At 36.5% G+C, this 17,840-nt stretch overlaps 1 protein-coding gene across 2 annotated transcripts; it reads right to left on the reverse strand.

Annotated features, from left to right (window-relative positions):
- Positions 1-1,038: 1,038 nt before the first annotated feature.
- On the reverse strand, positions 1,039-17,253 carry LOC143238927 (cytochrome c oxidase subunit 5A, mitochondrial-like). Of its 2 annotated transcripts, none has more exons than XM_076479575.1 (4): positions 17,033-17,253; positions 4,646-4,887; positions 2,119-2,287; positions 1,039-1,210 (listed from the first exon to the last, which is right to left on the reverse strand). In XM_076479575.1, exons 1-3 carry the CDS (start codon positions 17,118-17,120, stop codon positions 2,138-2,140), a joined length of 480 nt encoding a protein of 159 aa, XP_076335690.1. In that variant the 5' UTR covers positions 17,121-17,253; the 3' UTR covers positions 1,039-1,210; positions 2,119-2,137. The 2 variants fall into 2 exon arrangements, with proteins under 2 accessions (XP_076335690.1, XP_076335689.1); XM_076479574.1 differs by having other exon boundaries at positions 2,127-2,287; positions 17,033-17,240.
- Between the last annotated feature and the right edge of the window lie 587 nt (positions 17,254-17,840).

Genomic DNA, 17,840 nt, shown 5'->3' on the forward strand with positions numbered 1-17,840 from the left:
CAAAAACCCTAAAATGTCATCATGGGACCTACAGCAGGCTCTGGCTACTGTTGATGTGAAAGTGCATGCCTCTACAATCAGAAAGAGACTGCACAAGTGTAACTTGCATGGGAGGTGTGCAAGGAGGAAACCTTTGCTCTCTAAGAGAAACATCAAGGCCAGACTGAAGTTTGCCAGAGAGAATGTAGACAAAGACCAGGACTTCTGAAATAATGTTCTTTGGACGGATGAGTCCAAAATTGAATTATTTGGATACCAGAACAGAGGATATGTTAGGCATAAACCAAATACAGCATTCCAGGAAAAGAACCTTATACCAACTGTGAAGCATGGAGGTGGAAGTGTCATGGTTTGGGGCTGCTTTGCTGCAGCAGGACCTGGACAGCTCACAATCATTAAATCTACCATGAATTCTACTGTGTATCAGAGGGTGCTTGAAGATCATGTGAGACCATCTGTAAGAAAATTAAAGCTGAAGTGGATCCTGAAACATGACAATGCCCCAAAACATACCAGTAAATCCACCAAGGACTGGCTAAAAACTAAGAAATAGAGAATCCTGGAATAGCCGAGTCAAAGCCCAGATCTTAATCCCATTGAGATGCTGTTGGTGACTTAAAACGGGCTGTACATGCAAGAAACCCCTCAAACATTTCACAGCTGAAAGAATTCTGCATTGAGGAGTGGGGCAAACTTTCCTCAGACCGATGTCAAAGACTGGTAGATGGCTACAAAAAGCGTCTCACTGCAATTATTTCAGCCAAAGGGGGTAACACTATTAGGGGGTAGGGTGTCCTAACTTTTTCCTCAGTTAGAATATGCATTTTTGTAAAATTACATTTAAAGAAGATCGTGAAAAGTCTTTTCTTCAGTTTTAATTGTTCAGTTATATTCCTACAATCTCTCAGTATTGTTAAAATTGAGGTTGTATATCTATATATCCAAAAATGTTACAAAAATACACAGGCTTTCATAGGGTGTCCTAATTTTTTCACATGACTGTATATATTTAAAAGAAAATACTGTCACACTTTCAAATTGGTTGGAACTAAATTTTTAATCCTCAAAATTTCACAGTTTTATTTCTCTACAAAATCTTCTGAACTGAATTTTAACAATTGTTTTGTTTTTTTCCACAGACAAATGTTGAACCCCTCACTAAATCTTCTTGATTTGCATACAGAGATACTTCTAATGGACCTACATTAACCTGAAAAATAAAACACAGCTATAGTAGGTGTTACTGAATCTAAAAATAATTTCAGAAATTTAAAGGTTACTGAGAAAGTAGTACATACGTAAGGTACACCTAATAACACTATAAAATGAATATAAAATAACTGATACAAAAGACTAATCTGAAAACAAGTTCTTAAACAATACCAGAGGAAATGAAAATGTTATCAGGCAAAACTGGCTTTTCCAGTTTAGTTCTCCTATTATTTTGGATGGCTTGCCAGCATTTTAACACAGTTAACCACACACATGTATAAACCAATAGAGTTGACATGCACAAGATACATGCTGTCTCAGTTGTTAAGTTCTGTTCACATATAACCTGATTTTGAATTACAATTTTAAACATTTGATACACATACAGTAAACACTCATTTTCTGTTAAGGAATCTGCATATACATACAAGATTAGTTGAATCAAATTACAGTTACAAAAACAGGGACAAAACTAAATGTATTTCACAAGTGATGTAAAGCATTTCAATGTATAATAAAAACTAGTTATTAAAAGTTGAATGCTAAAATTCTATTTCAAAGTGAATTATGACACACACACGTACACAGCTTTATTATATAAATATTGTTTTATAATTAGTGAGACCTCTGTAACTAGTTAAAACTGGTTTAATACGAAATCTGGGCAGTTCCTGCATCCTTAAAAGCCTGTAACAGTAGGAAAATATCAGAAACAGAGAGATAAAAGACTATCATTATGTAAACAGTTCTTCATATCCACACAAAATTTCAGTATTGACTTTAACAAGGTATCATGATAGAAGATTAAAGTATTAAAGTACACATGGAACTTTGGAACACAATAGTTTCAAGACCTATATATCATTACTAAGCTGTACAAACAATAAAGTATTTTAAAATACACACTTTCCTACCCAAACAGGGTTCAATGAATGTCATAAACATTCTCTAAGTAAAGCTCTGGTTTGTCATATCCCATTTCTTCAGGTGTGCAAATTCCCAACTCATCCAGAGTAGGTCTGACCTCTTGAATGAGATACTGGTAGATTTCCTTCATCCTGTTTCCACATTTATCCTACGTGGGAACATAAAAATACGAATAATTTAATTTATTATTAAAAAAAAAAGAGAGATGGAGTAATGAAAGAAATACCAGGTCCATATCTACAAGGTATTATGTACATTTTTAACACACTCAAGTATTGCACTATATATCTAGACACACAATATATAGTTTATTCTTATATTTTACCAAAAATTTTCCCAAAAGGTGGCCAATGATTAATTGGAGGGATCACCTGTTTTACCAACATGAACCACTATACAGCAGCATATTCTCAATCAGTAGACAATAAAATGACATCATATTAGGGATGATTAACGTGACACTAGTAAAACGTGCATGCCATGAATCACGAGAAGAATTACTTACTCTGTGGGCTACAACACAGCATGACATATGAACTCAAAAAGCAAGAAATAGAAATATTGTTACCCTTAACTTTGGTTTTATGTACTCTTGAAATGAAACACTTTCATGGAACCTGCATGCTACAATAAGTTACAGTATAGCAGTTACTACTAATGAATAAGGAATCTTGTTTAAAACTTTTAATTATGAAAACCTCATGAAAAGAAATAACTGTTTTCTTAGAAAAGAAAAGCAATACAAGCACATCATTTTTACTGTTGCATATGTAGATGCTTCTTTCTTGAGTGCCACCAAAATATTCATTTTTTTAAGACTGAGATATTCTTTGCAGATTAATCCTCTCAAAGTTTGTACCCAGAAGTGAATTAATGATGAATAGAAAAGTCTGAGGTGTAGGGAGGTGTTTAACAGAATTATTATACTCAATAAATTCTATCCTGTCAGTTAATATTTATCAGTGAATGATAAAATTAAGTTTAATAAAAATTATTGAGTGCTAGTTTAAGTGTTAAATATGAATTAAAATCGTTACTTCCAAGTTAAAATCTTTCACCTAAAAATCCTCTATTTGTAGTGCCCATATCCCATATAAAACCATAAAATGAAATATACATTATTACTGTTGTCAGGAGTGTTAAAAATATTTTGATTTCTCTAAAATCCACTCCAAATTATAGAAATTAAGTAAATAAATAAATAAAAAGTTCACACCAGACTGAATTTTGCAGCTCTCACATAATGGGGCCTGATCACCATAAATACATACAACTGTCCATTCTTAGCACTGTTAAGTGATTTCAAAAAATTATAACCTTTAAAATAGATTAATTAGATGGGGATCTATAATAAAACCACCATACACACTGTAGTACAATATGTACACAGGGGTAATTTTTGCAGGTCTTGTATAATGGGACTTGATCACTACAAATACATTTCACTGTTCATTCACTAAGTAATTCCACAAAAAAATAACCTATAAGATAGATTAATCAGCTAGGGATTTAAAATTAAACCACCATGTATACTACAGTACAATAGGCATTGTCCCTGTAGAAATCTAGCCTATCATATTCTTCTCTATATCTCAGAATGGCTGGTATGGGTATTAACACTTACTGATAAGGAGAGAACAACATTTCAACCTTCCTAGGTCATCATTAGGTTAAGAGAGAGAGAGTGTTTGAATGTGACTGTTGACGGACACATCCTAGGGATGAGAGTATAAACCTGAAGATGACCTAGGAAGGTTGAAATGTTGTTCTCTCCTTATCAGTAAAATTTTTAATACCCACACCAGCCGTTCTGAGATATATTTTTATTTCAAGTGGGTTTCTCACCATCAAGAATATTCTTCTCTGTATGCATGTTCAATGACAAGATTTGCATCAATAAGCAGTAAACAACTATTCCACACAGCCTAGTTTCTGTGATTAATAGCTAAGTAATGAATATCAGACAAAACAAATGTGCATATTTACCCTTATCTTTATTTTAAAACTAGATTAAATTGACCAAACTATATCCTTACTTGTAACAATAACTACAGAAAGTTCTACAACTGTTAAGTATACTTGGTATAAAATTAACATTAAGGAGGCAGATGAAGGCTCCAAGAAAGACACTGAAAGTCAAAAATATTTTTAAGTAAGAAAAGTTGAAAAATAATTTACATTTTCAAATATAATGATTTTTAAAATTTTGTTTAGTTTAACATAACCTATGTAAATATATACACATGAATATGTTTAATCAAATAATTATATTGTATACCATTCAGTCCAAAATGGGAATAAATTACCATTACAATTAGAAAGTTTTATAAAATATTAATAACAAGTCTTTCATACTCGTACATTTTTAATTAAAAAGAACAAAAAACAATGTCTACATAACAGAAAGTTCATGTACCTAATAGTTTTATAAGCTCTTTAGTGGTTAGCTTTTACAAATAAAACAATGAAGTCCTCAATTAAAAGTACATAAAAATGCATAAGACACCTTTACAGCTTCAAGAAATCTAACAGCCAGAGCATAATCGTTGATTCGACGACAAGCTTTAAGGGCAGCAATCATGATCTTGGGTTCTGGCACAAGATCCATTCCATGTAAATCATTCATTGCCTTACGAACATCCCATCCATCAATATCTGTTCGATTAAAATATGATTCATATCTTGCATCAAATTCTTCATCACTCTCAGCTGAGTGTTTGGACATGGACCTCATAGATGTAACTGCAGCTAAATAAGAATAGTAAAAAATATCACAAGTTAAATAATATTACTCTAGTTTAAAATATCCAATGGAAGGATTACATAAACACGTATACAGATGTTCTCAGAGAGTTCCTTATTAACCAGTTGTCAACTTGAATTACCACTTTATACTTGAATTGGGCCAATTAATTTTTTTATAAATTGCTGTGTATTTGCAAGCATAATATTATTTGTAAAAGTGAATTTATTCCAAATAAATGATTTTCCTCTACATTATGGTAATGAATACAGCTTGTTACTGTGCACGCCGACAATAGCTTTGACACTGAGACATTCTACTCATCAACTTAGAATTTTCAGTATAACAGTGATTATAACCAAAAGCATTTGTTTGACTAAAATCATGAATATGTTATAGCTTTGAAATGTAAAACAAAAACAACACTGGATATTTTGACAAAATTTAAAAATGCTACAAAGGTGTGGTTAAAAAAACAACTACACCTTTAAATCTACTGCACTTCAGTTTTTTTTGTTTTGTTTTTTTCCCCTCACAGAGTTGAGATAAATGGTTGATATATTTTTCTATGACATAAAACAAAACTTTTGATCCAGGGATTAACAATTTTGTCAGTTTAAAAAGATCTTATTCTAAATGAAATTCATAATTAAATCTTAGGGGTGGAGTGCATGGTAGACTTCAAATGCCATAGTGCGTTTAATTTGGATTATAAACTATAGTGCTCTCAATAGTGTCCTTCATTTCTGAATTACTGCTGAAATTTTATATAACGATAAACCATTAAAAATATTCAAAGGCATGAAAAATTGCCTGTATTGTAACTCAAAATATGTGGATAGTGAGCAGGAAACAGAATTTGCAAAAATTAATGTAATATTCTGATTTTTTTAATTAATATTCGTAATTAAGCCTATATATTTGCATTTATCAGAATGGCAAAGATTTTTGTAGAAATGTGTTGAAACTAATGTTGTGACAATTTCACTTTTCAACCTAGAAAAGTCATAATTTCAGCAAATATGTAATTAAAGTATGGTTGTGAACTATGCTTTTAAATATTTTGACATTTGTATCACTGGCTATAGTTGCTGTAGTTTGCCATTTACTGGCACAGAGCAACTAGGCTATCTGTGCTAAACAACCAGTAAAAAAAAAGCAAAAATCATCGTAAAATGCAATAATTAGTCAAGGTAAAAGTAATGAAACTTCAAAAATCTGGTAAAAAGTAAAACTGAATCAGAAAGGCCAATGTCCTTTAAAAACACACGCAAGGTGGACAATGTCATCATTGCCAATGATACTCTCCAACGTCAGGGGTAAACCCATGGAAAAAACGTTTAAAATGGTGCTGTTGTTTCAACCTCGAACAACGACACGACAGTAAATGTGGGCTATTGTGACTTGAGTGTCACAAAGACTACACATTGGTACATTAGTCCCAGATAAAAAAAAACAGTGAGTTTAAAAACTATGGCCAGGACAACTTCCTCCTTTCAATCCTTAAGGAAATAAGACAGCCAAACAGGACAGTAGGTTTGATCTAGAAAAGTTTATCACATTGCTCACTTCAAGCCACCTGCTAACAGCCATGGAGCCGAGCCTTGAATATAGGACCACACTCCTGTAAGGAATAGGCAAAGCAGTGATAACAACAGAGCAGACAGACTTACGCAAGGTGTCAGCAAGCTTGTTTCTGCAAGAATTGATGTGGTCTGGTATCCAAAAATCTAGATAGAAAGAGAAGATAGAGAAAAATGGACCAATCAGTTTCAAATGTTAATGCAAACAGGGTGAGAATGTGAAGCCATTCCAGAGCCAAAAGAAAACTAAGATAATTGGTATAAATAGCACAACTGATGTACTGCAAAGCTTCCATGAAATCCAGGGCAAGAGAAATGGCATATAATTCTACAGGGAACAAAAAAACTGTAGAGGGTATCCTGTGAGCAACCACTGAACCACAATAAACCATGACAGAGCCCACAGTCTCCTGATTCTGAACCACCTGTAAAAATTGGAAAAGAAGTATAGTTTGTAAAAAAGTTCAGCAAATAGAAGACTGTACATCCAATCGGGAGTATCCACCTTCCTCACATGGCTCAAAGAAAGTTCACAAGTGGGGACGGTAATAAACCATGGTGGGATGGACTAACCAGTGAAAACAACGTCATGCAAAGACAGACTCAATTCAGCCAGCTGTGCCTGGACACAAAGTCCAAAATGAAGAATGGCAGACCAATTATTCTAAAAGACCATAGCCCACAGGGGAAGAAAGACACAACACCAGGTGGGATGCTGTGGTAAGGAATGAATTGTTAAAGCATAATGTAAAGAATGTTCCAAGTGGCAGCAGTAAAGAGAAGGTTTGAGGAACTTGTGTACAAACTCTGGACTGGAGAAATTTGGAAAGTCCCTAAGCAAAGCAGAAGCCTAAGATGGTGAACAAGGGTCCAATATTTTCAAGGCCAAGGTCCTGGTAGAACCAGAGACCCATTGTCCAGTTTGGATCAAATGAAAGCACAATAGATCTTTAGTACACAATATCAATCTGCTCCCCAAGAGGTGGAAGAGAGGACATGGAAGATATTCAGTACCCTCACACACTTTACATGTAGCTGTTTGATGTGTAGAATTATGGTCAAAGATAAACCCCAGAAATTTTGCCTCAGTGACCACAGGAAAAACACCACCACTGAGATGGAACTCAGGATCAGGGTTAATACCTCATTGGTGGCAAAAGTGCATGCAATTTGTTTTAGAGAAAGAAAAGGTAAAATCTTTAGTTGTAGTCTACTTCAACAAACAACTGAGGGCAGTCTGAAACTGCTGTTCAATAAACCTCCTGCTCAATGACTGATACGAAATGTGGAAGTCATTGACATAGAGCCTGTTTGCAACAGGAGGAGGAGATTGTGCAGTGATAGCATTAATCTTCACTTTGAAAAGTGTGACACTCAAGACACAGCCCTGAGGGACACCAAGTTCCAGTGGAAAAGAACAAGAAAGTGTAAAGAGAGAAATGGCATAACATCTCCTGATGAATATCATCATGCCTGACTGGTGTACTGCCAAACCGATAAAGATTAAGCTTGAGTTCCACCAGTTAAAGGGGCAATTATCTTCACAGAGATGATCAGCTCAAAAGTAAATAGGCAATCACTCTGCTCGAGATTTGATGGCCAAAGAGGTGGGGAACAAAACAGAAGTGCCAGACACACAAGAAAAATGGTTGCTAAGAGAACTGGTGCTGCTCTTGTCATCAGCAATTTTCTGGCTATCAGAGAGCAAGATCAAAAGGGGACAATAGTATACTGCCAGCTGACTTTTTGAGTCTTGTCCCCTATTATTTTGGAACTGGTGGTAGATGATATTCTAGCCATGAAATTAAACCAAAATCTTTCTGGCTCTGATGTCTTACAGCTGAGCAAAGAGACAGGCCTGCTGGAAAGCAATGCAGTTAGAAAGTGTAAAATACCTACAAAAGGTATCACAGACTAGTTATTGAGTCTTCCATGCCATTTAGCAGGTAGAACTCCACCATGAATGAGTATACTGTGAAAAACATGCTGAGTTTTTAGGAATAGACCAGCTGCCTGGACAATACAGTCAGTTATTGCTACCACACAACTTTTTATCAATGGCAATGAGAAGACAGCAGGATCAAGTTCTCAGAGGACAGTTAAAGAACGGTTAGTTGGCCTTGTCCAACTTTCACCAAAGCAAGCAGGCCTATGGCATAGGTCATAACCAGTCTCCCTCAAAATGACAGGAAAATGATCAGTGCCCTGTAGGTCACTGTCAACCCTCTAAGAAAAGTGAAGGGAAGCAGATAAATCAGTAGTTGTAAAAGACTGACTAGGTGCATGAAAATAAGTATAAAAACCAGTATTGAGAAGAGAAAGGTTGAAATCCAAGAGCATACTTCCAATAAAACAGCCCTTCCTATCAATATCAACACCATCCAAGAGGGGATTATGTCCATTAAAGTCTCCCAGGATTAAAAACTGGAGACAGCAACTGTTCAATGACAGCATCAAGGTCTGATCAATCACAGGTCTTTCCAGCAGATAGGTAGAGAGAACAAACAGTGATGGTACAATACAATGAAACACAGGTGGCTACAGTTTCCAAGTGGGTGTATAAAGTGGCTAAGATAGGGTGAGCATGTATTGGCCAATTAGCTGTGCCACCCCTCCATTACACAATCTGTCATTCTGGTCCAAAGAACACTGCTGAAAGGTGACTGTATCATCAAATTCAAAAAAATGTTTCCTGTAAGAGAAAACAAAAAGCATGATAATAACCAATCAAAGCCTTAATGTCATCCACATTAGAATGGAAACCTAGACAATTCCACCATATCCAAGTAGCAATTTTTACTTAGGAGAAAGAGAATTGAATGAAGAGCCCTTCAGTTTTTGACCACACCATTTTTCTTTAGTAGAAGGAGGTATGTCGAACTTCCATGGTTCCTGTCCTCGGTTGAGTGGGCAGGTCTCTGTTTGTGACTGTAGATTCCAGAGACTGAGGGCATGAATAAATAATCATTTTACATCTAGCATCAGAATAAGAAGCTGGAGGCAAATAAGGTGGATCCAAGGAGCCACTGGAAGGAATGGTGAAAACAGAGACAGAAGTAGACACTGACTTGTCAACTCTTTTATCCATGGAGGGCAAAAGACTCTTCACATGGTTGGAGAACAACTCTGTTGGAGACATGGAATGATTGCTCTGCATTCCCACTGTAGCAGTGGAATGTAACGCAGCAGCACATGTCCAAGATTGAGTGGAGGACAGTAACTTACGAGCCTCATGGTATAAAATATTATTCACAACTTTTAAACATTTGATCTTTTTCTTTTCCATCCACTTAAGGCAAGAATGAAAGTAAGAGGGGTGTGAACCACTACAGTTAACACAGTGAGGTACCAGTTTGTACTCATAGGCATCATGGTCTCTGGCACCACCATGAGCACACTTTAAAGTATCATGACAAGATGCCTTGGAATGACAGAAACACTGGAGAGGGTTGGGAATATATGGTCATATCTTACAGTTCAAGTAACCTGCCTTTATTGTGGCAGGTGGATGTGGCAATGAAACACCAAAATAAGAACATTTGTGGCAGCATAATTCAGTCCTTACAAGTGAAACACAGTGAACCACACAAATGCCTTGATTGATTGATTGATTTAGTGTTTTATGGCACAAAGCAGCTAGACTATCTGTGCCAAATGTCCAGTAAAAAGGCAAAAATAAATTAAATGTAGTAAAATACATAAAAGGAAATGAAGGTAAAACAAAACATAATTGAAAAACTAAAAAAGCATAAAACCAATGTTGACAGCTAGTCAACAATGTTAAGAGAAAAAGCAGAGTAAGAGAAGTTGTAAAGGACTTTCTCTAGCAAAATGGTAATGATCATAACCCACCAGGAAGACTAACAGGTAAGTACAAGAACCATTGAAGTTGGCTTTTCCAGTCCTGGTTCTGGATTATGTTGTCATAACAGTCATTATCAAAAGTAAAATAAAAGCGTTAAAAGACATATAGCAAAATCGTAATAAAAATTAGCCAAATGTTTTGTAAAAAGGTAAAAGTAAAGTAAATGTAAAATTCACAAAAGGAAACAAAGGTATAAACAAAACAGCGATTAAAAACAGAAAATGGCATAAAACCAATGTTGACATCCAGTCTACAAAATTGTAAAGGACTTCCTGTAGCAGAATGGTAATGATCATAACCCGCCAGGAAGACTATCAGGTAAGTCACCTGAAGTTGGTCTTTCCAGTCCTGGTTCCGGGTTATGTGTCATTATGGTCAGTACCAAAAGGTAAAGTAATAAAAGTGTTAAAAGACATGCAGCAAAATTGTAATAACAACTCGCCAGGACGACTAACGGGTAGTTCAAACAGCAGCGTTAGTCACCTGAAGTTGGCCTTTCCAGTCCTGGTGTCAAGTTATTTAATGTTCTGGCCATTTCCCAATGTCAAATTGAACTAGAGAGATTGAGACTCTGACAAAGGAACCACAATTAAAAAGGTGTAATGAATAAATATCAAACACTTAAATGAGGTTAAAAAGATTAATGGCCATAAAAAACTAAACACTATCAAGGTGGACAGTGTCACCATCACCAATAACACTGTCCAATGTTATAGACAAACCCTGGGACAGAACATGTTTAAAATAGTGTCGTTGCTGAGAGTCGTAATGATGGCAAAAAAGTAAAATGTGGCTTACAGTCATTTGAGTGTTACACAAACTACACACTGGTGCATCAGTTCCAGATAAAAGAAAACGATGAGGTAAAAAACTGTGACCAATGAGTAGTCTAGTTAGAACAACTTCCTGCTTCCGAACATTACGGTAGCTAGACGGCCAATGCCCAATATAGGGTTTTACTTGCAAAAGCTTGTTGTCACGTTGCTCACTCCAAGTGGACTGCCAGCTGGCACGGAGCCGAGCCTTGAATACAGGACCATAGTCCATGTACGGAATAGGCACAGTGGTGATAGTGCCAGAGCAGAAAGATTTAGCTGCCATGTCTGCAAGTGCATTCCCGAGAATACCAACATGGCCCGACATTCAGAAAAACTGGATAGAAGTAGATGTTAATGAGAAATGGGCCAGTCGGTTTTGAATATCAGCGAGAACAGGGTGTGAGCCAACGTGAAGTGATTCCAAGGCCAGCAGAGAACTAAGGTGGTCAGTATAAATAGTGCAGTCAGAGTACTGCTCAGTTTCAATATGATCCAGGGCAAGAGATATGGCATACAGTTCAGCAGTGAACACAGAAGCTGTAGAGGGGATTCTGTGCGCAACCACCGAACCACAACAAACCATGGCAGAGCCCACAGAATTACCTGATTTGGAACCATCCATATAAATTGGAATGGAATGATTGTTCGAAAGATGTTCAGTAAATAAAAGACGGTACTTTCAATCGGTAGTATTGCCTTTTTCAGTTGACTTAAAAAAAGGTCACATTTGGGGGCTGTAATAAGCCATGGGGGGATGGGCTGACCAGTGGATTCTGCAATGTTATCCAAGGACAGACCCAATTCATCCAATTGTGCCTGGATGCAAAGGCCAAAAGGAGCAATAGCAGATCATTAGTTTTGAAAAAGTAAGGCCCACTGAGGAAGGAAAACACATCCCCAAGTGGGATGCTTTGGTAAGGAGCGAAGTTTCAAAGAATACAATAAAGACAGTTGCAAACGGCAAAGGTGCAGAGAAGGTTCCTGAGATTCCACGTATAAGCTCTGAACTGGGGAGGTGCGGAAAGCCTCAGTGCAGAGTTGAAGTCCTTGATGATGAATGGGGTCCAGCATCTTTAAGGCCAAGGGTCTGGCACAGCCATAGACCATTGATCCATAGTCAAGGTTTGAACGAATAAAAGCATGATATATCTTTAACATAGAACATTGATCTACTCCCTAACTGGCAGTAGAGAGGACACAGAGGATGTTCAATGCTCTTGTGCATTTGACCTGTAGCTGCTTTAAGTGTGGTTAAAAGGTCAGCTTATGGTCAAAGATAAGCCCCAAGAACTTGGTCTCAGGGACCACTGGCAGAGAAACTTCACCAATATGGAGTTCAGGATCAAAATGGATACCCCGTTGGCGGCAAAAGTGCATGCAAAGGGTTTTAGAGAGAGAAATATTAAAGCCGTTTGCTGTAGTCCACTTCAGTACACGATTGAGGGCAGTTTGTAGTTGCCGCTCAATATATCTCATGTTCGACAACTGACACGAGATGTGAAAGTCGTCAACATAGAGCCTGTTTGCAACAGTGAGAGGGAATTGTTCCGTGATGGCATTTATCTTTATACTGAAAAGTGTAACACTCAAAACACACCCCTGAGGGACTCCAAGTTTCTGTACAAAAGAATGGGAAAGTCTCGAATCCACATGACATTGGAATCTCCTGTCCATTAAAAATGGTCTCGCAAAATGCCATACCTCTATGTTATGTCATAAGCCTTCTCAATGTCAAAGAATATTGAAACAAGATGTTGGCATTTGAGAAAGATTTCTCTGATTGATGTTTCAAATCGAATTAGGTGGTCTGTGATGGAATGCTATTGACGGAACCCACACTGGGCGGGTGACAGGAGGTTGTTTGATTTGAGGAACCAAACAAGATGAGCATTAACCATCCTCTCTAAGGTCTTACAGAGACAGCTCGTCAAAGCAATTGGACAGTAGTTTGAAGGAATCTTGGGATCTTTCCCAGGTTTAGAGAAAGGTAAGATAATAGCCTGGCACCAGGCATCAGGAAAAACATTCTCCTGCCAGAGCCGGTTAAAAACAATTAAAAGAATATCAAGAGAAGCAGGAGAGAGAGATAGTGCAGCATGTCAGAGTGTATATCATCAGGTCCAACAGATGTACTGCCAGACAGATGAAGGGCCATTTTCAGTTCCACCAGTGTAAAGGGACAATTATAGTAAAAAAGACAGTCAGTTCGAAAGGAAACACTCTGCCTGAGTCTGAATGGCCCAAAAGGTGAAGGAACAAGCAGAAGTGCTAGATATCCAGCAAAAGCTTTCACCTAGAGTATCAGCGATGCTCCGGACATCAGCTACCTCTTGGCCATCAGAGAGTAAGATGGAGAGGGGGACAGAATTGTAGTGCCCACTGACCTTTTGAATCCTGTCCCATATGACCTTGGAACTGGTGGTAGAAGATATGCTAGTTGTGAACTTAATCCAAGATTCCTTCTGGCTTTGACGTCTTACCCACCTAGCTTGTGCATGGCCCCATTGGAAAATGATGCAGTTCGAAAGTGTGGGATATTTACGGAAAGTATCCCAGGCCCATTTTTGAGCCTTCTGTGCAAAGTGGCAAGCAAGATTCCACCACGGACAAGGATATCATGAAAAACGTGTCGAGGTTTTAGGAATACACTGAGCAGCTGCTTGTATAATACAATCAGTTATCGCTGCCACATAGTCAGTAGTCTATTGATGGCTGATTCACGATGGCAGGATCAAGTTCTGCAAGAGCAGTGAAAGTGGACCAGTCTGCCTGATCCAGCTTCCACTGGGGCATGCAGGTAGGGTGGCATCGACTACGGCAAGTCCCTCTCAAAAGTATATGAAAATGATCACTGCCTAGTGGATTACTGTCAACCCTCCATAAAAAATGGGAAAATAATGAAGGGGAGCAAACCAAGAGAACAGTAGCGGTAAAGGACTGACTAGGTGCGTGAAAATAAGTGGAAAATCCAGCATTGAAAAGAGAAAGATTGTGATCAGAGAGCATACGCTCTACAGGGCGACCCCTCCTATCAATAACAGCACTTCCCCAGAGGGGATGATGTCCATTAAAGTCCCCCAGGATTAGAAATGGAGACAGCAACTGTTCAATGAGAGCATCAAGGTCTGATTGATCATATGTCTCTCCAGGGGACAGGTAGAGAGAACAAACAGTGATGGTATAACCCAAGGAAACACGGGTGGCTACGGCCTCCAAGGGTGTGTTGAGTGACAAAGACAGGGTGGGCACATGCTGATCAACCAATTGTGCCACACCTCCATGTACTCGTCCATCACACAGCCTGTCATTTCTGTACAGAGAAAACTGCCGAATGGTGACTGTATCAGCAGGTTTTGGAAATGTTTCTTGTAAGGAAAGACATACAGGATGGTAGAAAGTGATCAGTGTTTTGATATCATCCAAATTAGAACGTAAACCTTGACAGTTCCATTGTATCAAGGTGGCCATTTTTTAATGATGGGTAGGCGAAGTGGCTGGAGAACTGTTTACGACCATGTCTTTTTTCCTTACTGTCCTTATTCAAAGGAGGTCTATCGACCTCCATGGATCCTGCCTTGGGCCGATTAGGCAGGTCTTTGTTGTTGGAAGGGAATTCCAGTGACTGAGGACGTGAATGAATGATTGTTTTGCATCGTGGGGTTGGAGATAAAGATGTATCAGAAGAAATGCCTGTATCTGAAATCAAAAAATGTGGATCTTGAGATTTGTTGGACTGTATGGGAGGAACAGAGATGGATGTAGAAGTCTATTCATCAACCTTTTTAACCATGGAAGTCAAAAGGCTTTTCATTTGTTTTAAAAACGATTCTCTTGGAGGTACAGAGAAATCTGTCCGCACTCCCACTGTAGTTGTGGAATGAAGTGCAGCAGCATATGTTCGAGATGGAGTGGCGGACAGCAATATCTGAGCCTCAGGATAACTGATGTTATGGGTCGTTTTGAAACACTGCACCTCTTTTCCCTCCAACCATTTTGGGCAAGAACGAAAGTAAGATGGGTGGGAACCATTGAATACCAGTACATTTGACAAAATCAGTCAGGAAATTAATTACAACCGAAGATACAATTTTTAACGTAACACAGAGTTTAGATAGAAGAATGAGTAAGCTTACTTACCAAATACTTAGTGAAACTTTTCCAACTACATTATAAATGTAAACAGTTTACAAGCTGCAAAACCTCCCACCTCCAATATTACAGAAATAACACACATTACATGGACCTAACAATGGAAAAATATTCAAGTTGGATGGAACATAAACATCTCTCAACCTTCTACACAGTAAATCTTTTAACATGAATTGAAATCAGCAAAATGTTAGCTTACACAGAGATCATCTGTGGGCAATATGATCTTCTCTAGTTCTTAATACATGTATGAATTTGAACATTCAGAAGAATCATAAGTACTGGCAAAATTATTTTTAAAAAGCTGGCTAGGTGATAGCACAACATTAAAATCTTGAGTGTAACTTTCCGTGAGAATGATTATGTTGCTTTACAAAAAAATTTAGATTATTTAGCGATCTGAGGGTAAAATGCAGATGGGTTATCATAATTTAAATTATAAGTATAATTTTCAATGTAATAACCTTAATGTGAAATTAAGGGATCTTTTCAGCCATACAGGCAATGTACTGCTGCTAGAGGGAAGGCAAATAAAATTTTAGGTTGTATCCATAGATATGCTGAATACTAGTCTAACCAGGCTATATGTTTGTTGTAGAGGTCATTGGTTGGGCCACATTTGAAGTATTATGTTTAGTCCTGGACTCCTTATCTTTAATTGTTGGAAAGGGTTCAGAGAAGTGCTACTAGAATGGTGCCTGAGATGAAAGAATTGTTGTACAAGAAGAGGTTAACATCTCCAAGACTGTTTTATCTTGAAAAAAGAAGAGTTAAAGGAGATCTGATTGAGGTGTTTAACTTTATTCTTGCCAATGTTCCTTACATAGAACACTATTTAAAGAGCCTAGAAAATTAGCTGCAAATTTAGTTCCAGTGCTACACTTGAGCTTTCTTTGTATTGAAATGAACAAAACTGGTCAAGTATTAAAAGTCTGATAAATACCCAATACTACTATTATTTATCCATCTTTCTAAACTATAAATGGGTTAACAAGTTCCTTTAGCATTCAGAGCATCAAAATATGACTAATTTACAAAAATATATAATTTATAACCATGTCAGTTTCAATGTATATTCTGTAAACAGATTTTCTGTTAATCTAGGTCTTTTACTTATTGTACTTAAAAAAACTTATAATGATGTTATTAATGGTATATGCAACACAAAGTACATCATAATGTGATTAATCATTTTTATTTTTTGATTAATTTATTGCAGTGTAAACTGTAAACATTTGTTTCACAATTGTTAGCCCATACAGCATGCAACTAAAATTAATAAATTTCTATTATAAATATAACCCTATTATTTGGTGAAAAAATATACCCAATATCTATCACGTTTTTAATGAGTGTTTTATATTTTATTAAGTTACTATCAGATATGATATTAATACTAAACTGAATTTTTCTTGAGTTATGTAATTCTTACAGGAGTACTCAAATAAATGACCACGAATCTTAGAAATTAACTGTTTATAATTGTATAATAAATTCAAATTGCATTTATAGGTAAAGGCAAAAAAACTCGTATGTTGAGCAAATAAAATCTTGTTTGTTTTACGACTATTTGATTTATTCATACTTATAAAAATATATGCTTAATATTACTAAAAGTACGACTAAAATTCGAAGGTATGACTACAGGAAGGAAGCTTTTACTTAGGACTAACTTTTTCATTAACCTATAGTATTGTACTCATGGTTTATTGATTCTAGTTTTAAAAATATTTACCTGGTTGAACCTTAGCATAATAAGGTATAATGACGTTTTTCATATTTTTCAAACAAGAAAATCCTTGTTGTGTAGCAATCCGAAACATTTTGTTTGTTCACTTTTAAACAATAAATAGAAAAATGAATTTTTTTAATTTAAACAACCAACTGGTCGTGTCCTTCAGCCCTTCGTCAAGGAAATGTATAATGACGTAATACCAAGTTGGAAGTTAATAAAAATCCGGAGAAGCCGTAATTTCAAATAAATATAATTTCACTGAACATTATGCTATATTTCTATCTTATTATCCTGGGAATAAAATCGCGTTTAATAAAGTAAAAGCACACACTCAGCTATGATTATGAGTAACTGGTGAAGTTTTTAATTTTATTCAGTTCTTAACTGGGTAGTTACTGTGCAAAACTAATTGTTGCGATCTAAGTGCTGTGCCAAATTAATTACAGAATAATTTACCACATTAATCGTATCCTCATTTATGTTAATAAAACTTGTATTTAATGTCCCCCATTTTAAAAATGCACTTCTTGCCATTTCCAGTGTATAAAAACTTTGTGTAAAATCGCATTTACATTTGGAACTGGACTCAGATCCATACAATTCTGTTCTCAATAGTAAATAAGATAGGTCTCCTATCTAATGCAAAATTTGATCAGCAAACATTTCACGATAATTCTGAAATTTTCATAAACTAACTAAATTTATGCAAAAAGAGAAAATGGACACAAATGTTTGTTTTGTTTTGAATTTCGCGCAAAGCTATTCGAGGGACATCTGCGCCAGCCATCCCTAATTTAGAAGTGTAAAA

The sequence above is a fragment of the Tachypleus tridentatus genome, chromosome 13 (assembly GCF_004210375.1).
Source record: "Tachypleus tridentatus isolate NWPU-2018 chromosome 13, ASM421037v1, whole genome shotgun sequence".
Taxonomy (NCBI): domain Eukaryota; kingdom Metazoa; phylum Arthropoda; class Merostomata; order Xiphosura; family Limulidae; genus Tachypleus; species Tachypleus tridentatus.